This window comes from Xenopus laevis, chromosome 2L, assembly GCF_017654675.1.
Source record: "Xenopus laevis strain J_2021 chromosome 2L, Xenopus_laevis_v10.1, whole genome shotgun sequence".
Taxonomy (NCBI): domain Eukaryota; kingdom Metazoa; phylum Chordata; class Amphibia; order Anura; family Pipidae; genus Xenopus; species Xenopus laevis.
In genome coordinates, this window is record NC_054373.1 from 25,693,220 (window position 1) to 25,718,412 (window position 25,193).

Here is a 25,193-nt window from a genome sequence, read left to right on the forward strand (position 1 = left end):
TTGAGCTACCCATTCCCTGCTTCCCAGCCATTACCAAGTTCACCCAGTGGGCAGTGTAGGTGACATACCTGCCCTGACCATGCTTGGAGGACCATGCGTCAGTAGTCATATGGACCTTTGGCCCAACACTAAGTGACAGAGATGCGGTAACTTGGCTCTGCACATGTTGGTACAGGTGTGGTATTCCCTTTTTAGAAAAAAAATTGCGGCTGGGTACCTTCCACTGCGGTGTCCCAATTGCTACAAATTTGCGGAAGGCCTCAGAGTCCACCAGCTGGTATGGTAAAAGCTGGCGGGCTAAGAGTGCAGACAAGCCAGCTGTCAGACGCCGGGCAAGGGGGTGACAGTCAGACATTGGCTTCTTACGCTCAAACATGGCCTTCACAGAAACTTGGCTGGTGGCAGATGACTGGGAATGGGAACAGGTGGTCAAGGTGGAAGGCGGAGTGGAGGGTGGTTCAGACGGGTCAAGGAGAGCAGAGGTAGAGCAGTAAGATGCTGGACCAGAAGGAGTGTGGCTTTTAGTTTGCCTGTTGCCTTTGAGGTGTTGCTCCCAAAGTGCTTTGTGCTTGCCGCTCATGTGCCTTCGCATAGAAGTTGTACCTATGTGGCTGTTGGGCTTACCAAGGCTCAGTTTCTGACTGCACTCATTGCAAATTACAATGCTTTTGTCAGAGGCACACACATTAAAAAAATCCCACACTGCTGACTTTTTGGAAGTGTGCGATCTGGCGGTAACAGTAGAAGTTGGCGGTATTGGCGGCAATGGCGGGTGCGTTGGCCGGCTGAACACAGGTGCCGATACATGTTGTTGCCCTACTGATCCCTGCGGGCTGTCCTCCCTGCTTCTTCTAAGTCTTATTCTCCTACTGCCTCTCTGACTCTCCGTCTCTCCATCTGAACTACCCTCCTCTTGCTCTCTTCTACTAGGCACCCACAAAACATCAATCTCCTCATCATCATTCTCCTCAGATGCATCAATTTCTTCTGACACATCACAGAAGGAAGCAGCAGCGGGGACCTCCTCCTCATCACTCATTATGTCCATCTCTATCGTGTTCTCTGCCAGAATTAAATCTGGTGTAAGGTCCTCATCTCCTTCATCTTCTTCTGGCAATAATGGTTCGCCATTACTCAGTTCAAGAAACTCATGGGAAAATAACTCCTCTGACCCCAGTGAAGAAGGGGCACCGGTGGTGGAGGAAGTGTTACGTGGGGTGGCCATAGCAGTGGAGGATGAGGAGGATGTTGTGGTAAAGTTAGAAACGGTAGAGGATGGGGTGTGCTGTGTAAGCCAGTCAACTACCTCTTCAGCATTTTGGGAGTTCAGGGTCATTGGCTTTTTAAAACTGGGCAATTTGCTAGGGCCACAGGATTGCATAGCAGCACGGCCCCTAGCACGGCCTCTGCGTGGCGGCCTGCCTTTGCCTGGCATTATTTTTAAAAAAACAACAACAACAACAAAAACTCAGTTGGTTTTTCTGGAAACGATAATACACACAGCTAGATGGCGGGTTGAAGAAAACACTGTGCAAATAATGCCTACAAAGTCAACGTATACACTACTACAGCGGTGGATACGGATTACGTAAAATATATGAATGCTGCTTGAAAAAAAGTAACTCAAGTGGTTTTTCTAGAGACGATAATATTATCAATATTTAGACAAAATGTGAACAAGCTCACACAGCTCGATGGCGGGTTGAAGAAAACAGTGTGCAAATAATGCCTACAAGGTCAACGTATACACTACTACAGCGGTGGATACGGATTACGTAAAATATATGAATGCTGCTTGAAAAAAAGTAACTCAAGTGGTTTTTCTAGAGACGATAATATTATCAATATTTAGACAAAATGTGAACAAGCTCACACAGCTCGATGGCGGGTTGAAGAAAACAGTGTGCAAATAATGCCTACAAGGTCAACGTATACACTACTACAGCGGTGGATACGGATTACGTAAAATATATGAATGCTGCTTGAAAAAAAGTAACTCAAGTGGTTTTTCTAGAGACGATAATATTATCAATATTTAGACAAAATGTGAACAAGCTCACACAGCTCGATGGCGGGTTGAAGAAAACAGTGTGCAAATAATGCCTACAAGGTCAACGTATACACTACTACAGCGGTGGATACGGATTACGTAAAATATATGAATGCTGCTTGAAAAAAGTAACTCAAGTGGTTTTTCTAGAGACGATAATATTATCAATATTTAGACAAAATGTGAACAAGCTCACACAGCTCGATGGCGGGTTGAAGAAAACAGTGTGCAAATAATGCCTACAAGGTCAACGTATACACTACTACAGCGGTGGATACGGATTACGTAAAATATTGAATGCTGCTTGAAAAAAAGTAACTCAAGTGGTTTTTCTAGAGACGATAATATTATCAATATTTAGACAAAATGTGAACAAGCTCACACAGCTCGATGGCGGGTTGAAGAAAACAGTGTGCAAATAATGCCTACAAGGTCAACGTATACACTACTACAGCGGTGGATACGGATTACGTAAAATATATGAATGCTGCTTGAAAAAAAGTAACTCAAGTGGTTTTTCTAGAGACGATAATATTATCAATATTTAGACAAAATGTGAACAAGCTCACACAGCTCGATGGCGGGTTGAAGAAAACACTGTGCAAATAATGCCTACAAGGTCAACGTATACACTACTACAGCGGTGGATACGGATTACGTAAAATATATGAATGCTGCTTGAAAAAAAGTAACTCAAGTGGTTTTTCTAGAGACGATAATATTATCAATATTTAGACAAAATGTGAACAAGCTCACACAGCTCGATGGCGGGTTGAAGAAAACAGTGTGCAAATAATGCCTACAAGGTCAACGTATACACTACTACAGCGGTGGATACGGATTACGTAAAATATATGAATGCTGCTTGAAAAAAAGTAACTCAAGTGGTTTTTCTAGAGACGATAATATTATCAATATTTAGACAAAATGTGAACAAGCTCACACAGCTCGATGGCGGGTTGAAGAAAACAGTGTGCAAATAATGCCTACAAGGTCAACGTATACACTACTACAGCGGTGGATACGGATTACGTAAAATATATGAATGCTGCTTGAAAAAAAGTAACTCAAGTGGTTTTTCTAGAGACGATAATATTATCAATATTTAGACAAAATGTGAACAAGCTCACACAGCTCGATGGCGGGTTGAAGAAAACACTGTGCAAATAATGCCTACAAGGCCAACGTATACACTACTACAGCGGTGGATACGGATTACGTAAAATATATGAATGCTGCTTGAAAAAAGTGACTCCGGTGTTTTTTCTGGAGACGGTAATATTATGGATATTTAGACAGAATGGGAACAAGGTCACACAGCTCGATGGCGGGTTGAAGAAAACAGTGTGCAAATAATGCCTACAAGGCCAACGTATACACTACTACAGCGGTGGATACGGATTACGTAAAATATATGAATGCTGCTTGAAAAAAGTGACTCCGGTGTTTTTTCTGGAGACGGTAATATTATGGATATTTAGACAGAATGGGAACAAGGTCACACAGCTCGATGGCGGGTTGAAGAAAACAGTGTGCAAATAATGCCTACAAGGCCAATGTATACACTACTACAGCGGTGGATACGGATTACGTAAAATATATTATGGCTGCTTGAAAAAAGTGACTCCGGTGTTTTTTCTGGAGACGGTAATATTATGGATATTTAGACAGAATGGGAACAAGGTCACACAGCTCGATGGCGGGTTGAAGAAAACAGTGTGCAAATAATGCCTACAAGGCCAACGTATACACTACTACAGCGGTGGATACGGATTACGTAAAATATATGAATGCTGCTTGAAAAAAGTGACTCCGGTGTTTTTTCTGGAGACGGTAATATTATGGATATTTAGACAGAATGGGAACAAGGTCACACAGCTCGATGGCGGGTTGAAGAAAACAGTGTGCAAATAATGCCTACAAGGCCAACGTATACACTACTACAGCGGTGGATACGGATTACGTAAAATATATTATGGCTGCTTGAAAAAAGTGACTCCGGTGTTTTTTCTGGAGACGGTAATATTATGGATATTTAGACAGAATGGGAACAAGGTCACACAGCTCGATGGCGGGTTGAAGAAAACAGTGTGCAAATAATGCCTACAAGGCCAACGTATACACTACTACAGCGGTGGATACGGATTACGTAAAATATATTATGGCTGCTTGAAAAAAGTGACTCCGGTGTTTTTTCTGGAGACGGTAATATTATGGATATTTAGACAGAATGGGAACAAGGTCACACAGCTCGATGGCGGGTTGAAGAAAACAGTGTGCAAATAATGCCTACAAGGCCAACGTATACACTACTACAGCGGTGGATACGGATTACGTAAAATATATTATGGCTGCTTGAAAAAAGTGACTCCGGTGTTTTTTCTGGAGACGGTAATATTATGGATATTTAGACAGAATGTGAACAAGGTCACACAGCTCGATGGCGGGTTGAAGAAAACACTGTGCAAATAATGCCTACAGGGCAAATAATGCCTAAAAGGTCAACTTATACACTACTACAGCGGTAGTAAAATAAAAAAAGTAAAATAAAAAAAAAATGAATATTAAAAAAAAAAAATTAAAGTTGGTGCTGCTGAACTACTAGGAGCAGCAGATTAGCACACCAGTCCCACTCCCCAACACTGCTAGACTAATAGCACTGGGCTCTTATAGTAGTAGTAGTAGTAGTAGTAGTAGTAAAACAACAAAAAATAAATAAAAGCAGTCCTTACAAGGACTACTGTTATTGCAGCAGTCAGCAGATGAGATCAGAAGCAGGACAGCTGCCCACTGCAGCTACATACAGAGCACTGCAGTAGAAGGTAGATTACTAGCCAGCAAAGCTACCTAAGCTTAAATGTCCCTCAAACCCCTGCAGACTTCTGTCCCTCCAATAACAGAGCAGTATCAAAACGATTACTAGCCAGCAAACTTTCAACTGTCCCTGAAATCACTAACAGGCAGCAGCTCTCTCCCTACACTATCTCTTCAGCACACACAGGCAGAGTGAAAAAACGCTGCAGGGCTTCGGTTTTTATAGGGAAGGGGAGTGGTCCAGGGGAGAGCTTCCTGATTGGCTGCCATGTACCTGCTGGTCTGGGGTGAGAGGGCAAAAAAAAGCGCCAACAATGGCGAACCCAAAATGGCGAACGTCGCGCGACGTTCGCGAACTTCCGGCGAGCGCGAACACCCGATGTTCGCGCGAACAAGTTCGCCGGCGAACAGTTCGCGACATCTCTACTCCGGATACCTGTCTCGTTATAACAGCCAACTTTCGGTAGGTATGAATATTTAAAGGTGAGCTTAACAAGAAGAAATTGCAAAGGATGATTGAATCAACTGTAATAAGTGCTAATATAAATAATAAATGTGATAGCTGCCAAGTACAGCTCCGCTTCTGCGATCCCTCTACGCTAGGCCAGTTTATTAATGGCTGGCTTTACATGGCCTGATATGACACAACACCAGTGGTGAACACAAATAACAATATTAATCCAGTGCAGATTTTTTTTTTCGAAAGAACTACAGATTGGAATAGTGGCATAACTAGATATTACTGGGTCCCAAAGCAAATTATTCCAAAATCCCCCAAAACCTCTAGAGATTGACCTGTTTTAGCAGTATTTATTGAAATTGTATATGAATTAGGGTCTCATGGGGCCCCTATATCTCCTGTGACCCCCTGCAGCCACAGGGTCTGCTTCCTCTGTAGTAATGCCCCTGTATTATAACCTACCCAGCAGTGCCTCTTTAGAAGTACTAAAACAGGGGTGCAGTTTATGGCCCATTAGCTGCATGTAAACTTTGGTTTATGGCACCTTAATATCCAAAGGGACATGATATAGAGTGTTCCTGGCATTATAGGATGCTGTGTTATTTCTGTGCAAAAACTGATCCCTCCATTGCCCCAAAAGTTACTCTTAAAAGTGCCAACTCAAATGCTTTTGAGCAAAAATGTGGCAGTTTACAGGCAAGAATCAACTTCCAAACAACATTCATTTTGTGCGCTCTAGCACTGTGATTTTGTAGAGGAGAATATGGAAGGCAAAAGCATATAACATTATTCTGCCTGCCACTGTCCTACCCACTCAACCCCTAATCTGTTTTTGAGCAACATTCCTATTGTGACCACAGACTTCATAATGTCAGCTTTGCATTGATTGGCAACATTTTTTGCCACTGTTATAATGCCGGTGTCTCGCCACTAATTTGGACTGGGAGACCTCTCGATGATGTTTGCTCAGAATTCACAACTACTTTAAATTGATCGAACTGGTGCTGGAAGGTGCGAGACTCAGTTTCAAGAAGTAAATGTGAATTGTGCAAAACTTACTACAGGACAGGACCTGTTATCCAGAATGCTAAGGACCTGGGGTTTTAAGAATAAGAGATCTAGCCATAATTTGAATCCTGATACCATAAGACATTAAATAAACCCGACAGGCTTGTTTTCTCACCAATAATAAACCTTTAAAATAAGTGAATGTAAAATTGATGAGGGTGCTATTTTAAATACTTTTGCAATGTACATTCACTATTTATTTTTATTTTTTTAATTCCAAGATATTAAAGGGCATGTAAAGTCTAAAATAGAATAAGGCTAGAAATGCTGTATTTTGTATACTAAATATAAACATGAACTTACTGCACCACAAGCCTAATCAAACAAATAATTTATGCTTTCAAAGTTGGCTACAGGGGGTCACCATCTTGTAACTTTGTTAAACATCTTTGCAAGACTAAGACTGTGCACATGCTCAGTGTGGTCTGGGCTGCTTAGGGATCGTCATAAACAAAGCTGCTTGAGTTCTGCATGGCTGGGAAGTAAGGCGGGGGCTCCCCCTGCTGTTCATAAGTATGATTGTTTCCCTGCTCAGCAGTTAGGGACCATCTGACAATTCCTATCCACAGCAGTAAATGAAGGGAGAATTTCACTGCATACAGTCAGGTTTCTTATAAAAATGGTACACATTATTTAGTTAAAGTATATTGGAGATAGGGTTCTTTTTCATTAAACAAAATAAAAATGGGATTTTATTTTTTTGCCTTTCATGCCCTTTAATGGATACTTTTAACATGAATGAACTTTATTACAACAGAGCCACCCGTAGGCCATTTTCTGACCGAATAGTCAAGGCAGTTGTCAGGAGTAAGAAAGAGGCTGCTCTGATGTTCTTCTGGTTAGGAAACCTTTCTCAAACCAGAAGAGCATCAAATAAGCCCTTATTAATTCATAATAACAGTACAAGTATCCCTTAATATCTTGGAATTAAAAATAAATAAAGAATGTACATTGCAAAAGTATTTACAATAGCCCACTCATCAATTTTACATTTATTTTTAAGGTTTACTTATCCTTTAATTGGTTGCTTTTGGAAGCCGCACGTGTATTAGCAGCTATTTTTTCATAAATTGACCCCTGTGACTTTGTGCCAACTGCAGGCAATTTTTTAATCCAACCATTTATAACTTTGTTACCAATAAGACTTACCAAGGGTATCAAATGTTGTACTGTACTATAACTGATAGATTTTTCTTAAGTCGCCTGTTTCTAAAACTCCTAATTTCCAATACACTATATCAAATTTGAGCAAATTTTCTTATGTTGCCAATACTTGGGATATCCTTGACCTCCTCTTTATTATAAATATCTGTATTAAGACAGACAAGATAAAATTCCTTCACTGGTTATTCCTGTTACATTTCTTATTTTTAGTTATAGCAACAATCCTATTGTCAAGAGTAAGTCATTGCAGTGTGAAAGCCGTGACATGGAATACCCAGTGATGGGTGTCATTTGGCACCCAAGAGTGACTGACTGACAGATAGTATATCCTCTTCATTGTTTGGGAATAGATGTAAAGGCAATGTTCAGCACCTCAAAGTGTCCTCACTTGAAACCAAAAGCTCTTAATGGGAATGAGAGCTGTAACATTAGCCCTGTTGCTAGATTAGCTCATTGTCATCGGAATACAACAGCCCTCTCTAATATTTATTCCAAATCTATTATTTTGTTTGTTTATGTTTCCTTCTCTGCAGGGGTTTTCTGGGTTTTGCCTTGCGCCGATGCCATCAGGATAGTAGATCTGCGAACTGTGTCATTTGCTGTGCCTCCTCAAGAGGTGAGTTGCCATCTAGAAAACATATGTCCTGTATGGGAGGATTCATGGTAAGTCATTTAGTGCAAATACAACCCTCCAGCTGTAATTAAACTGCCACCACCAGAATCCCATCCCTTACTCACTGTGGATCATTTACTAAGTGCGGGATACAGTGCAAAAAGCATATGCAAACTGCCATGTTCTTTGTACTTTGAAGAATTGTAGCAAAGTTCCAAAATGGAGCAAAGAGATTGTGCTCACCCCATGAATACAGCACAACCTGCACTGTATTCACAAGGGTCAGACAAGGGGAGGGATTTTGCACCCACTAGTACTCTTGTATTTGCATTTGTGCTCAAAGTATGACCCCTAATGTCATATACATACCTCCACATTTTCAGTGGGACAGTCCCAATTTTAATTCAACTTTGGCTCCTGCACACCCTCTACTAATTAGTAAAACGATACCTGGTGCTTTGAGTGTTTATTGCGAAATGCAACGTTTCAGGGTATGCTTGAGAAAGGGGCGTGACCCCGAAACGTTGCATTTCGCAATAAACACGCAAGGCAGCTTGCTTGCATTGACCCTGTGTGCCTTTGGATTCTTTTTGCTAAGGGTAAGGCCACACGAGGAGATTCGGGGAGATTAGTCGCCTGGCAACTAATCGTCTCGTCTTTTGCGCGACTATCTCCCCGAACTGCCTCGGCGTTTTTCCCCATAGGCTGCAACGCAAAGTCGCCTGCGCTAATGCACACGCGGCGATGCGTTTTCTATAATCGCCCAAAGTTGCCTCACTGAATCTGCTCGTGTGGACTAGCCCTAAGACAGTCCCAATTTTGACAGCTCAGCCCGCAGTCACGAGTTTCTTACTGAAATATATTTGAATATATATGTGAATATATTCAAATATATTCAAATATATTTGAATTTTGGCAGAGAGCCCAGAACACTCAGCTGCACTTGGCTACATCTGTAACAATTTAAGATAAGCAAAGAAACAATTGTAACTATTGAAGCTAAGCAGGTCTCTTGCGAGAACTGAGACTCGCAGCTTTAAGGGCAATTCACTTTCATTAGAAAAACTGTTATAACACATAAAACATTGCACTAAAACTCCCAGAAATGTGTTCAAACTTTTATAACCTGTAAGTTTGTAAAATGGACATGGTAATTAGGGGGTGTGGCCATAAAATGGGTGTGGCCAAAATTGGTGCGGCACAACTTTTTGTCCCTCTTTCCATTTTTGTTGGGAGTTCTGTCTAATGTGTGTAGGGTAAATTGGATGCAAGTGCACAGATTATTACAGAGCCAGACCTCCAAAGAGTGTGGTCAAGCACAATTATATAAGTGTCAGTAGACATACCAAGTTGTAGCCAAGGGAACTGTGCCAATTAGGCGAGATGAGAAACTTTGTATTAAGGATCCGTTCCTCTAGTTCACTGAACAGTTTGCAAAATTATCCAACAAAATCAATGAGTGTGTATTGTGACAGCTCCAAATTATACAGGGATTTTGCCATCTACTGGCCATTTGTGATAAAGCTTTTGTTTACTAAATATCAAAGGATTTACTAAAGTGCGGTAAATTTGACTTTAAGTTTCCGCATGTTATGGCTGCGAATATTTTTCCGCCAGAATATTCGCAGTGACTACGTTTACTAAACAGCGGTGCGCTCAGAACTCATTGCGATCAATTGCGGTAACTACGTTAACGAACCAGCTTACGTTAATTTTAGCGAGTTGCAAATTTTCTGGCGACAAATTACGTTTGCGAATATTTATGCTATAAAATAGTCTTGTTTTATGGCATTTATTATGGCATGATTCATAGCCAGATGTGTATCTTCAAAACTGCTAAACTTTATAGATATTATCAACAACACAGTAAACAGATTTCACCCAATAAAACGTGTTTGCATCATATAAATCCACATTTCAATACATCCAGTGACAAGACTTACCCCCTGCCAATAAATAAAATTCATAAACAAGTTTTACCAATAAATCAATGTGCATCATATAAATGTAGTTTAATCTAGGCTGACGAAGCCTTTGGTCCCTCCTAGCCATAATAAAATCATCCTTCAGATGAAAAAGCTGCTGTAGCAGCAGACAAAAGAATAATCCAAAACATCTTTGATTATCCTGTAATTTCTTTCTTCTCCTGTCAGGAATAGGAACATGAACAGAATGATGGGTAAAACAAGGTGTTATGGGATATTTTATGGGATAAATTACCGCCACTATATAGATGGTGGTAAAATTTTGCGAATATTCTAGTGTTAATATACATTTCGCTGTTTAGTAAACCAGGCATTAATGTGTACGTAGTGTTATTTTCAGAAAATACAATAACTGGCGAAAACATATTCTTGCGCAAGAAAATTCGCAAATTTATGTTTACCGCAAATTAGTAAACTGTCAAACAGATTTGGCGACAAATTTGTCTATTTTTGTGCGCATATTTTTACTGCGCTTTAGTAAACGGACCCCTAAGACCCCTGCTATATTCTTTTTTCATAACCTGTCATCCTACTAATAAAAATATTTGGGTTCAGCCTATAGATGAGTACGCAGACAGAGATCTACTGACTTGTATGGGGTTTCCCCAAAATTCCAAAACTGTATTAGGAAATTCAGTGATGAAGCACATTTGCATCTTTAGTTTTTATTAATATTCTACATGACATGTAATTAGCATTATTATGACATTTGTTGGGTTTATTATGTGATGACTATTTTTCAAATGGTTGAATATGAATGATATATGTACAGCGAAGCTTGTCTTTTAGTAAACAAAAGGATTTCTTTATTATTATAGGTACTAAATAGTGATGGGCGAATTCGCTAAATGGACGCTGGCGTCAAAAACGGGTGTAAGCGTAAAAAAAAACAGGCAAATCTTTCGCCGTTTCACGAATTTCTCGGGAAATTTGCACATTTTTCGACGAAATGACGCAAATTCGCCCGTCACTAGTACTAAATTGCAGCAGTGCAGTACAGTTATGGGACCTGTTATCGAAAATGCTTGGGACCTGGGGTTTTTCGGATAACGAATCAGGGGTCGAATATCGAGGGTTAATTAACCCTCGATATTCGACTGGGAATGAAAATCCTTCGACTTCGAATATCGAAGTCGAAGGATTTTGCGCAAAAAAGTTCAATCGAAGGAATAATCGTTCGATCGAAGGATTAAATCCAAGGATCGAAGGAATATCCTTCAATCAAAAAAACTTAGCTAAGCCTATGGTGACCTTTCCCATAGGCTAACATTGGGTTCGGTAGCTTTTAGGTGGCGAACTAGGGGGTCGAAGTTTTTTCTTAGTTGGGATCAAGTACAAGCTACTGTTTTATTATTACAGTGAAATCATTTGAAAAGATTTGGATAAAATATAGTCTATAGGAGAGAGCTTTCCTGTAATTCAGAGCTTTCTAGATAATGGGTTTCCGGATAACAGATCCCATACCTGTAACACTGAAATCATTGGCAGGCATCAATGCATTCAATGAATGGCTTGAAATGTAAATAGATATGCTGTAATGGGGTTATGTAATAAAAAATGCAAAGTATCCTACAGGTCTAGTCACCTATAGTAACAATCAGCAGGTTGCATTTACTGGTGACCTGTTTAAAAGGAAACACCCTATTAGTTGCTATGGGTTGCTGCACCCAGGCAAAACTTATGCCCTTTGTTATAGATGAGGGTAAAAGAGTCAGAATTACTTACAATAACACAAATAGATTCTGAATAAAGTTCATTGTTGCTTGAACCTTTAAACCTTCTAAATATAAGGTGTATCCTCAGGTTTTAACCAAAGACTCTGTAACCATCATGGTGGATGCTGTTGTATTCTATCGCGTTTTTAATCCGACCATTGCCGTAGTGAAGGTGGATAACGCCAGCCAAGCCACCCAGATGCTGGCACAGACTACACTCCGGAATATGCTGGGAACTAAAAGCCTCACGGAAATCCTCATAGACCGGGAAGAGATGGCTGATCAAATGAGTGTAAGCAATTGGAAATATGTAAATAATGTATATTGGAGCTTCATTGTAATTAGGCAACATTTCTGGTCCAACTTGCAGTACAGTAATAAAGAGTGATTGAAGTTTATCAGAGCACACGTCACATGACTGGGGGCAGCTGGGATACTGACAATATGCCAGCACTATTAACTGATGCGTTTCGAGAAAAAAAACATATTTTTCCTGTGCCAGTATCCCTTTAAATAAGACAAATGATCCGTTAGCAAAGGTGTCCTAATTGAAAACATTTGAACATTTAGAGAATCTTGTATGAAGCTACTAAAGACTGGGGGATCAAAGTGGAGCGTGTGGAGATAAAGGATGTAAAGTTACCTCAATCCCTACAGAGAGCCATGGCCGCTGAAGCAGAAGCTTCCCGTGAAGCCAGAGCCAAGGTATAAATGTTTTTTTTATCTTGTTTTGTTGCTTTTACTTTTCTAAATTAACAATTTACCATAGTGCAGTCTTGATTGGTGATTGGGTTTTTTGGTTTTTCAAACCTTTAAAAAAAAACTTGAACTAGAAGTTAACCTAAAGGTGAAACAACCCTTTTTACCTAATACCTTATAGTTCAAGTGGAGTGTATATACAGTATATATGATTTTCTTAACAATTTACCCCCTAACGGCCCCAGTAATGTGGGTTCATTAAAAAAAGCTTTCTCTAATAGTTCTGTTTTAGCCCACATCGTATTAAACATGGAGGAAATATTGATACAAATAGGGTTGCCACCTTTTCTGGGAAAAAATACCGGCCTTCCTATATATATTTATCTTTTTCCTTATCAATAATATTGGGATCAGCCATAATTTTTACCGGCCAGGCCAGTAAAATACCGGCCAGGTGGCAACCCTAGCTACAAAGCAGAAGGGTTAAGTGGCCGGGCCATGACTGGTGGGACGAATACGGCGCTGTTGGAGTGGTGGGGGATTATGGGGATTGTAGTAGACAAATACGTGTCTAGGGGCCGATTCACTAACTTCGAGTGAAGGATTCGAAGTAAAACAACTTCGAATTTCGAGTAGTTTTTTGTGATCTTCGACTATCGAATTGGCGTAAATTCGCCTGAGTAGAATGATTCGAATAGATCGAGCACAAAAACGCTGCAACTATTCTCCATCCGATAGTCGAAGTACTGGTACGAGCACAAAAAACGCTGCGACTATTCGCCCCTTCGATAGTCGAAGTACTGTCTCTTTTAAAAATACTTCGACTGCCTACTTCGCCACCTAAAACCTACCAAATTGCTTTAAAAGCCTATGGGAAAGTCCAAGTTTTCCAAATTTTTGATCGAATAAAAAGGCATCCGACCGAATGAAAATCCTTCGAGCGAATATTCGATCGAGCGCCTATTTCCTGGCGAATATTCGCCAATTCGACTATTCGCCAGCGCGTAAATCTGCCCGAATTGCCTATTCGATTCTATTCCCCAGTCGAATTTCGAGGGATTTAACCCCTCGAAATTCGACCCTTGATAAATTTGCCCCCTAGTGATAAGGAATGCAGTAGCAAAACTTGTAAAGATAAAAAATGTTTATTTAGGACAGGGATCCCCAACCTTTTGAACCTGTGAGCAACATTCAGAAGTAAAAGGTGTTGGAGAGCAACGCTAACATGAAAAATGTTCCTGGGGTGCCAAATAAGTGTTGTGATTGGCCATTTGTTAGACCCTATTTGGATTGTCAACCTACATTGAGACTTGTTTGGCAGTGCACCTGGTTTTTATGCAGCCAAAACTTTCCTCCAAACCTGGAATTCAAAAATAATCACCTTCTTTGAGGCCACTGGGAGCAACATCCAAGGGGTTGGAGAGCAACACGTTGCTCACGAGCTACTGGTTGGGGATCACTGATTTAGGACATAGTAGCCTAACGCGTTTCGTACCAAATGGGCACTTACTCATAGGCTATAAGTAAGTGCCCATTTGGTATGAAAACTGATTTTTGCCAGAAAACTTCGGGGTATTGCATGAAACCCAAACTTAGATGCCGGATTTTCTGATTCAGACTTTTCCATCCTCTGGGTTTAATAAATTCAGAAACATTCGTGAAATAAATTGGGTGGTCTAGGCCCAGTTAGGTGCCACAGTATGTGGGTGTGTTGGGAACTAGCCTCAGGTTTGAAATAAAGTCAGGATGTTAAATTGTATGTGGTTATTTGCAGCCAGCAATGGTTTATGTATTTGTTTATGTATTGGTTTAAGAATATCATTATGAGTGCTTAATAATGTGTATGTTTAAGGGGTTGTTATTTACAGTAAAATGTAGAATAAACTAAGCTGTGGCCTTTCCACCCAGATTTATTGGTATCAGTTATTGGGGAAGAAGGGCCCCAGTATTGAGGATCCACAAGTCATGGATCTGTATAGAACTCATAGCTGAAACTGCTACAGTCTAGACGAGACAGAAGGCAGGACAGAAACCAAAACTACATGGGGATTGTTACAAAATCTGCTTCCACTCATTCGACTCGATTCTTTAGCCTTGAAATGAGAGGCATGAGCCATCAGGAAGACATGTAGAAACAGGCAGTGTGAATGTGAATATTCTCAAATAGTATTGGCAGACTTTCCTTTCATATACGTCAGGAAACCTCAGGAATGGATCACAAAGTTACACTTTCGTTTTGCAGAAAAGCACAAATTTGGCAAATGTTCATTTTAAGATCGTACTGTATTTGTCCTACACCCTTACATAGGGGCCCATTTACTTCGAGTGAAGGAATAGAGGAAAAATAGTTCGAATTTCGAATGGTTTTTTTTGGCTACTTCGACCATCGAATGGGCTACTTCGACCTTCGACTTCGAATCGAACGATTCGAAGTAAAAATCGTTTGAAGGTCCCCATAGGCTTCCTAACAATTTTCTGATCGAAGGAATATCCTTCGGTCGATGAATTAAAATCCTTCAAATTGTTCGATCAAACGATTAATCCTTCGATCATTCGAAGTCGAAGGATTTTACTTCGACGGTCGAATATCGAGGGTTAATTAACCCTCGATATTTGACCCTAGGTAAATCTGCCCCATAGAGTTTACACTCATAAAGGTGATTGAAAGGGGTTATTCACTGTTAAGTGAACTTTTAGGGGGTTATTTATCAAAGTCCAAATTTATCTCAATATTTTCTGTTACAAACTCTGATCCAATCCGCTCAGGTTTTTTCCGCTCATTTTATTATTACATTTTCCTGAAAATTAGCTTTGCAGGAAAAAATCTGATTTTCACGATTTTTTTGGATTTTACCTCCGATTTTTTCAGATTTTTACCCAAAAAACTCAGATTTTTGCACGAAAACTTCAGGGTATTGCACAAAACCCAGCGGACATCAAAAAATCATTGGGACGTCTCCCATTGACGTATATGTAACCTCGACAGGTCCGAGATGCCGGGTTTTCTGATTCTGACTAGGGATGTAGCGAACTGTTCGCCGGCGAACTAGTTCGCGCGAACTTCGACTGTTCGCGTCCGCCGCAAGTTCGCGAACGTCGCGCGACGTTCGCCAATAGGCGTTCGCGTCAAAATCGTTCGACCATTCGACCATTCGGTCGCTAAAATCGAACGATTTTCGTTCGATTCGAACGAAAATCGTTCGATCGAACGATTAAAATCCTTCGATCGTTCGAATCGAACGATTTTCGGATGTTCGAAGTTCGCGAACAGTTCGCGAACAGTTCGCGAACTGTTCGCATTTTTTGCCGGTGTTCGCGAACGGCGTTCGCGAACACATACTCGGCGGTTCACTACATCCCTAATTCTGACTTTTCCGTCCTCAGGGTTTAATAAATTCCGAAAAATTTGTGATTTTTTAAAAGTCTGATCTTATAAAAAAACAAAAAACAAATGCTCTGTAAGGCTACAAATGTATTGTTATAGCCAATTATACATTACTGACCTTTGTATTCAGGCCATTTCCTATTCATATTCCTGTCTCTTATTCAAATCAGTGCATGGTTGCTAGGGTAACTTGAACCCTAGCAAACTGGAGAGCTGCTGAATAAAAAGCTAAATAACTCAAAAACCACAATAAATAAAAAATGAAAACCAATTGCAAATTGTCTCAGAATATCACTCCCTACATCATACTAAAAGTGAATTTAGGTTACATGGTAACCCTTTTACCGTATTAGCATTACGGAAGTGTTGGCATGAGTCATTAGGTGTAGCTCTGAGCAGACTATTCAAAGCTCCATGTAAGCAGAGTGAGTCAATATTCTATTTTCAGTATCATCACCTCCATGGGAAAAACTGAACAAAGTTCTTGAGAAACAGGGAAGGAGAAAATGATTAAAGAAAAAGAACATCTTAAGCATTTATTAATATATTAACCCTATAACGAAGGATATGTTGTCAAATGTATAGGCATTTAGGCTTTCAGCATATGACAGAGTAATTTTAATATACTAATAAACATTCATAACATGTGTTGCTGACATGGAGCTGTTCATCTAATGAGTTTTTGGCCATTAATTGCTATGCCTGAGAGGGTCTTGCACAAGAAATACTGTACAGTTAAAGGGCAAATCAACCCCAAAATAAAATGTTGGCTAATAAATTGGCTAACACAATTCTATGCAACTTTCCAATATACATTTATTACAACGTTTCAGTGCTTTGTAAAAACAATTGCTATTCTAGGTTGTTACTTTTTAAACAAAAAAGTCTTAGAGGTTCATTTATCAACAAGTTCCAATTTATCTAGTTATTTTCTGAAAAATACGCCAACCAAATCCGCATGGGTTTTTTCCCCCCTGATTTATTAATACATTTTCCCGAAAATGTCCTGTGCAGCGAAAAACCCAAAAAAAAAAATTGTAAAAAAAATTGAATTGTACCAATTTTTCGAATTTTCCACCCGAAAACTAGTTTTTTTTTCAGATTTTTGCCAGAAAACCACAAAATCTTCAGATTATTGCACGAAACCCAGCGCAGATGAGGATATCTCCGGGATATATGCAACCTCGCCAGTTCTGAGATGCCGGATTTTCGGATTCTGACTTTTTCCTTCCCCTGGGTATAATAAATCCCAAAAAAATTGTGTTTTTTTTCCACTAAAAAATAAAATTTTATAGTAAAAAAAACATTTTTTCGGGTTTTTTTGTCATTTGGAGTTTAATAAATAACCCCTTAGTTTCCCAGCAAATATTAGTCTGTTAATCAGCTGCCATGTCTTACATTGTATCAACAATCTGAGCCATCAGTGCAGAGAATAGAAATAGTCAGACACTACTTTCAATAGCAATACATATTCAAATAACTTGTAATGAATTTATATTGCAAAGTTGCTTGGAATTTTGTTTTCTTTTATGAGGCAACAATTATGTTTGGGTTGACATTCCTTTTAAGGAAAAGTAGGTTTATTAAAGGAACAGTAACACCAAAGTGATTTAAATATAATGTCCTGCACTGGTACAACCGATGTGTTTGCTTCAGAAACTCTTTTTCTAGATGAAAAAAAGAGAGATAAACACAGATTTTGCATTGGTTTTTACAGCATTCAAAATGGGTCATCAGGGCAGGTTTATTTGTGTTGCAGAGATATGACTGGGCCCCTGACAGTGTGTCATTTCATATTAGAAGTATTGTCCCTTTAAAGGGATTGTTCACCTTTTAGTATGATGTAGAGAGTGATATTCTGAGACAATTTGCAATTGGTTTTCATTTTTTATTATTTTAGGGTTTCTGAGTTATTTAGCTTTTTATTCAGCGGCTCTCCAGTTTACAATTTCAGCAATCTGGTTGCTAGGGTCCAACTTACCATAGCAACCATGCATTCAATTGAATAAGACACTGTAATGTGAATAAGAGAGGCCTGAATAGAAACATGAGTAATAAAAAATAGAAATAACAATAGGGGGCAGATTTACTTAGGGTCGAATATCGAGGGTTAATTAACCCTCGATATTCGACTGTCGAAGTTAAATCCTTCGACTTCGAATATCGAAGTCAAAGGATTTAGCGCTATTGTTCGATTTGAAGGATTTTAATCCATCGATCGAACTATTTTTCTTCTACCTAGAAGACCTTCCCCATAGGCTAACAATGACCTCGGTAGCTTTTAGGTGGCGAACTAGGGGGTCGAAGTTTTTTCTTAAAGAGACAGTACTTCGACTATCGAATGGTCAAATAGTCGAACGATTTTTAGTTCGAATCGTTCGAAGTCGAAGTCGTAGTCGAAGGTCGAAGTAGCCAAAAAAAAACATTCGAAATTCGAAGTTTTTTTCCTCTATTCCTTCACTCGAGCTAAGTAAATGGGCCCCTAAATGTGCAGCCCTTGTTTTAAGATGGGGTCAGCGACCCCCATTTGAAAGCTGGAAAGATTCAGAAAAAGAAGGTAAATAATGAAGACCAGTTGAAAAGTTGATTAGATTTGGCATTCTGAATCATATTAAAAGTTAGCTAAAAGTCCAATCATATTTTCTTATACAAGTATGGGACCTGTTATCCAGAATGCTCGGGACCTGGGGTTTTCTGGATAACAAATGTTTCTGTAATTTGGATCTTCAAACCTTAAGTCTACTAGAAAATCATGTAAACATTAAATAAACCCAATAGGCTGGTTTTGCTTCCAAAAAGGATTAATTGTATCTAAGTTTGGATCGAATACAAGCTACTGTTTTATTATTACAGAGAAAAGGGAAATAATTTTTGGATCAATTGGAAAGAATAATGGGAGAGGGTCACCCAGTAATGCCGAGATATCTGGATAACGGGTTTCCGGATACTCAATCCCATAACTGGGAATTGAAAAAATGCTAAACAATTATAATGGACGAAACCCAGAAGTAGACAAATCTCTGCTTTAATAGATACTGCAGTAATACTGAATAGAGATACAGGGTTAATGTAGTTAACATTAGTTTATATATCTGATAGCATTTAATATATATATATTATCTTATGGCAGGTCATTGCAGCAGACGGAGAGATGAACGCCTCTCGTTCGTTGAAGGAAGCAGCTCAAATCATGTCCGAATCACCGGCAGCTCTTCAGCTCCGCTATTTGCAGACCCTCTCACACATCTCAGCAGAGAAGAACTCAACTATCATATTCCCATTACCTATGGATGTCCTATCCCTGTTAATTTCAAAGTAGCAATAAAAAGAGCAGTGCTGTAATATGAGCAATAAATGAACAAAATTCAATGTATTTACCGCTCTGGATATTGGTCATTGCAGCAAATATGTTTTCTGGGGCAGGAAAGTAAAGAATATGTTTTGGAATTTTGGTATGTACCTTAAAGAGGCTTGTTCACCTTTCATTTAACTTTTAGTAGGATGTAGAGAGTGATAATCTGAGACAATTTGCAATTTGTTTTCATTTTTTATTATTTGGCAAAATACCAAAAACCAAATAAATGAATAGTGATGGGCGAATAAATTCGACTGGCGTGAATTTGCGGCGAAAATTCACCAGCGTCAAAAAATTTTGGATCCGAAAAATCACTTGCGTCAAAATCGCACCACGTCATCACTATTCGAATGGCCATTGACTTTAACGCCAGTGTCAAAATTGACGCGGGCATCAATTATCGTGTTTCACTGATTTTTCGCAAATTTTTCACCAATTAAGCGTAGCAAACGGGAGACATTTGCCTATCACTTTAAATGGTAGCAACCAAAACAGCACATCGTTTTGCCAAATATACAATAAAGGCAATTTTATTTTTTTTCCCGTATGGCATGTTTCTAATAATAATAATAATTATATTTAGGGCTGCACTAAATCCAGTATTTGAGGATTTGGCTGAATCTCGAATCCATTGTGAAAGATTCGGACGAATTTCCATATGTAAATTAGGGAAAAAAGGAGGAAAGAGAACCATGAACCCTGGACTTCATTCCGACTCTTTGTTTGTGTGAGGAAAAGCCACGTTACTTTTTGTATTTGGTTCAGCCAGGCACTTGGATTTGGCCAATTCCTAATCCCTGTGTTACATATGGACTCCCAAACCCAGAACAAACCCCAAGGTTCTGGTCACGACTCACTTTTCTGCCTATAGCAGCCCCCTTTCACTTCAGGAAGAGCCCTCAGCTACTTGAATGCCGCCAGGTCTTGAAGGAGAAGGAAAGCTATGGAGGCATTTTATTGCCAATAGATTAGCTGCAACAGTACAAGTTAGAATGCTATATTTATTCTGTAGAATGTTTCACCATACCTGAGTAAAAAGCTCTAGAAACTCACTGTTTGTTTAGGATAGCAGCTGCCATATATGCTTGCTGTGACATCACTTCCTGTCTGAGTCTCTCCCTGCTCACTTATAGCTCTGGGCTCAGATTACAGCAGAGAAGGGGAGGAGGGAGAGGGGAAGAGGATCAACTGAGCATGCTCAAGCCCATGCCCTGGAGATTTAAGCTGAAGGCAGGAAGTCTAATACAGAAGCCCATGTGTACACAATAGAAGGAAAGAAATGCTGTGTTTCTTTTGACAGAGGACTCAGAGCAGCATTACTTTGAGGGTCAACTGGTATATTTAGGTGGACCTTTCTGATAAGGCTTACTTAGTTTTAACCTTTCCTTCTCCTTTAAAGTGAGTAGAGCAAGGAGAGAGTTCTGGGCAGACAAGGGAACCGAACATGTGCAGCAGGAACAGAGAACAAGGAGCATGGTCAACGGACAGGCCGGGTCGATATCAATCGGGAGAAGCAGTACAATTACAGGAGCCAAAAGAGTAGTCGAGATCACAGGCCGGGTCAAACACACAAATATCGCAGTACAAAGCAGGATCCAGGAAATTAGTCAGTACATGGACAAAGGTCAGAAAAGGACTAGACAAGGTCAGGAAGAGGCAGGATCAAGAACAGATCAGAAAAAATAAGAAAGCGCGCCCAGGAACTATTGGAAATAGAACTACGTTGGGGAGAGAACAATTGTGCATAGTCCCTTTAAATATCTGAATTTTGCACCAAGCTCAATGACGTTGGACGATGCACTCGCGTCATTAGAGGCTGGCACATGTAGGAAGCTTCAGAGTAGTATTACACCTGGGCCAAATCCCAAACTGAATCCTGGATTCGGTGCAGTCCTGATAATATTTAGTGTGACAGTAGTGCTCCCATTTTTAGTGGTTGTTGGGGGTATGGCAGTACAGGGGGCCCATTAGTGGGATTTGGGGGCTGCAGTTTTGAGACAATTGTATGACACACCCAGACTTCACATACAGTGTCAGTTGTGTTGATGGGTGCCACGGTTCAACCTCTTTTGAATTTTTATATTTTCTTCCCACGTATTTCCAGCCTGGGAAAAGCAACAAGTTACCCGTGAGCTGTTAAATTCCTCACCTAGTTAATCATCTCTCAGCCCATGTGAGACTGAACTTGGATAGTCAGTTGTGTCTCCAGCAGTTCAGCAGAGAGAACACAATATAGAGATGCCAACTTTGTGGGGTAAATAGGTGGATATTTTGGGGGATTAACTGAATTTAGCAAAGGAGAGTGAATGAATGGAGACAAGTGTGTAGTCGCCAGATGGTGTACCTGGGTGTGTTTGCTGATCCAGCGTCGACAGACATTGTTGATAAGAGTGTGATGGCACATTACCAAAGTACATAGAGACCAGTGACGTGGCAGAGTCTGAATTCCATAGAAACATCAGTAGGTTTCATAATAATAAGGTGAAATGTGATAACTATACTGGAGAATAACCTTCACTGTATTAGTGAGCTTCTGGCAGCAATCATGATGAACCTTGGCTGGAAGGCTGCTGGGACTGCATTGTACAGGCTAACCTATAACACGGGGGTCCCCAACCTTTTGTATCCATGAGCCACGTTCATATCTAAAAACTCTAAAAGTTCCTGGGGCACCAAAAAAGGGCTTTGATTGGCTACCTGGCAGCACCTATGTGAGTTGGAACATTAGAAGAAACTCTGTTTGGCAGTAAAGCTGGTTTTTATACAACCAAAACTTGCCTCCAAGCCCGGAATTCAAAAATAAACACCTGCTTAGAGGCAACTGGAGGCAACATTCAATGGGTTGGGGAGCAACATGTTGATCATGAGCCACTGTTTGGGGATTACTGTTACAAGGGAAAACAAGGCATTTTTTATGGAGTCTTTGTTTGGGTTCACATGAGAAGCTCACCAGGACAAGTTCTTCTAATCTGAGGAACCCTCACAGTCCTACCAGATCTGATCATGAGTGGAATATCTGTCACAAGAAGAATAGGCACAGGTGTGGCCTATTCTTCTTGTGACAGGTGTGGTTCTTTTCGCCTCAGTGTAATTTTTATTATTAAAATGCATGGTTGCTAGGGTAATTTGGACCCTAACAACCAGACTGATGAAATCGCAAACTGGAGAGCTGCTGAATTAAAAGCTTAAAAACTCCAAAAAAAAAAAACGGAAATAATAATAAAAAAAACGAAAACAAGGTTCAAATTGTGTTTGTATATCACTCTCTATATCATACTACAATTGAATTTAAAGGCGAACAACCCCTTTAAGGGTTATGTAGGGACTCTTAGAAAATACACCTTATATTAAACATTAAACTCCCAGGATCCCACTATTTCAGAATTTCCTTATGGGAGCCCAGAGTGACATTTGATACTCTCATAAGCTTTTAAATTCACCTGTAAAAAAATGTGTGTTTTTTTTAAAAGTTAAATATTTCCTGAGGGCAGGATTAGGAAAAGCATTAGGAAGATCACTACACAAGACATATAAATCCAGCACAAGCCACCCATAGTAGTACATTGTAAAAGAGAAATAAATAAAGCAGCAGCTACCTATACATCAGTGAGTACCTGAAATATGTCATAATTATGAGCTGTCACTTTATAAAGGATATATTTTGCAAAACTAATATTAAAATTATTGTCATTATCAACCAGGATGTTATTGTAGTTTTTCAGGATGTTATTGTAGTTTTTCAGGATCTTATAGTAGTTTTTAGCGCTGGGTGCAGAGATCCGATAATTAAATATTTGTTCAATCAGTTACTAATCATGAAGTGTTTGTGCAACATTTACTTCTCAGTATATGGGATAATACACTCCTACTGTTGATAACAGATGGGATGATATATACCAGTGTCGGACTGGCCTGGCGGGATACCGGGAAAAAACCTGGTGGGCCCCGACCCTCATGGGCCCCCACCGGGCCAGAACCCTTCTCCCGATATTTCCAATCGCAAAAATGTTTTTATTTCCGGCGATGCGCAGCGCCGAGTGGCGTTGTTGCGCATGCGCGCCGAGCGGCGTTGTTTCGCATGCGCGCCGAGCGGCGTTGTTGCGCATGCGGGTTTTAGTAGGGGGGGCGGGGGGCCGGTGGGGGGGCCCTGGACAGCAGTCCCGGTGGGCCCCGGGCCCCCCAGTCCGACCCTGATATATACTATACTGTGAACTGTATATATTAAGGGGCCCATTTACTTAGCTCGAGTGAAGGATTAGAGCAAAAAAACTTTGAATTTCGAATGGTTTTTTTGGCTGCTTCGTCCATCGAATGGGCTACTTCGACCTTCGAATCGAACGATTCAAACTAAAAATCGTTCGACTATTCGACCATTCGATAGTCGAAGTACTGTCTCTTTAAGAAAAAACTTCGACCCCCTAGTTCGCCACCTAAAAGCTACCGAAGTCAATGTTAGCCTATGGGGAAGGTCCCCAAAGGCTTTGGTAGCTTTTTTTGGGCGAAAATCATTTGATCGATTAATTTTTCATTCGATCCTTCGACTTTGAAGGATTTAACTTCGATGGTCGAATATCGAGGGTTAATTAACCCTCGATATTCGACCCTAGGTAAATCTGCCCCTTAGTCACAAGCAGCCGCACTCTGATCCGGAATATGTCAGTGAATGTGGGTGCAGGGTCAAGTAATATACAAAAATCTTCTAGCACTCCAGTTTGTGGTAAATCAAATTGCTTTTATTGGATGCATTTTATACATCCGATGTTTCGGGCCGCATTTAATCATTTTGATGTGCGTCAATTCTGACGCGATCGGCAATTTTTATACTTGCGACTATTTTGTCCAAAAGTCATAAAATTTTGGACGCAAGTCAGATAAGTCGCTCGCATCAAAACGTTGTGCGTCAACACTATTCAGAAGGCATTGACTTTAATGCTAAAATTAACGAGAGTGTCAGAATTGATGCGGGCATCAAAATTCGTGCTTTGCAAATTTTTCGACGTTACGTGAATTTCGGTTCAAATTCACCCGTCACTAATAATATCCTATGAAGTTCTATACAATAACTGTACAAGCCTAGTAAATGCTTCTACGGGTCAGGGACCTTTTATCCAGTATGCCCAGGACCTGGGGTTTTCCGCATAAGGGATCTTTCTGTAATATGGATATCCAAACTTTGCCTACTAAAAATAATTTAAACATTCAGGGGCAGATTTATCAAGGATCGAAGTGAATCGAGGGAATTTTCGAAGTAAAAAAATCCAAAGTAATTTTTTGGATACTACGACTTCGAATTCGTTTCGAAGTAAAATAGTTAGAATATTCGACCATTCTATAATAATATAGAAGTACTGTGTCTTTAAAAAAACTTTGACTTCAATACTTCGCCAAATTAAACCTACTGAAGTGCTATGTTAGCCTATGGGGACCTTCTACTTCAGTTTTTTGAAGTCGAAGTAAAATCGTATGATAAAATTGTTCGAATCATTCGATTCAAAGGATTTAATCGTTCGAGCGAGAGATTTTACTTCGACCGCAGAATACCCAAATTCGATGAAAAAAGTTCAAATTCAATATTCGAGTTCGAAGCATTTAAATTCGATGGTCCGCTGCTCCTCCACCCACACCCGACCCTAACCTAACCTAAAAAAAACTTCAACTTCATACGTTGCCACTTTAAACCTACCGAAGTCCAATGTTAGCCTATGGGGACCTTCCCCAGCACTTTTCTATGGTTTTTTTTTTGATTGAATAAAAATCCTTGGATCGATCGCTTAAAATCGTTCGAATCATTCGATTCGAAGGATTTTATCTTTGGATCGAAAGATTTTTATTTGATCGTTCGATCAAAGCTTTTGCGCTAAAATCCTTCGAATTCAATATTCGAA

The 25,193-nt window shown here is 39.9% G+C and overlaps 1 protein-coding gene across 2 annotated transcripts in view; it reads left to right on the top strand.

The window, feature by feature from the left end:
* The window catches only part of LOC108707431 (stomatin), a 28,850-nt gene extending 9,381 nt beyond the window's left edge, over positions 1-19,469 (top strand). For both annotated transcript variants that reach the window (XM_018245441.2, XM_041581176.1), the window contains 4 exons: positions 8,090-8,172; positions 11,958-12,161; positions 12,440-12,574; positions 19,084-19,469. In XM_018245441.2, the coding sequence (XP_018100930.2) occupies positions 8,090-8,172; positions 11,958-12,161; positions 12,440-12,574; positions 19,084-19,272 (611 nt within the window). In that variant the 3' untranslated portion in view covers positions 19,273-19,469. The remainder of the gene's footprint in view (positions 1-8,089; positions 8,173-11,957; positions 12,162-12,439; positions 12,575-19,083) is intronic.
* The last annotated feature ends 5,724 nt before the right edge of the window (positions 19,470-25,193 follow it).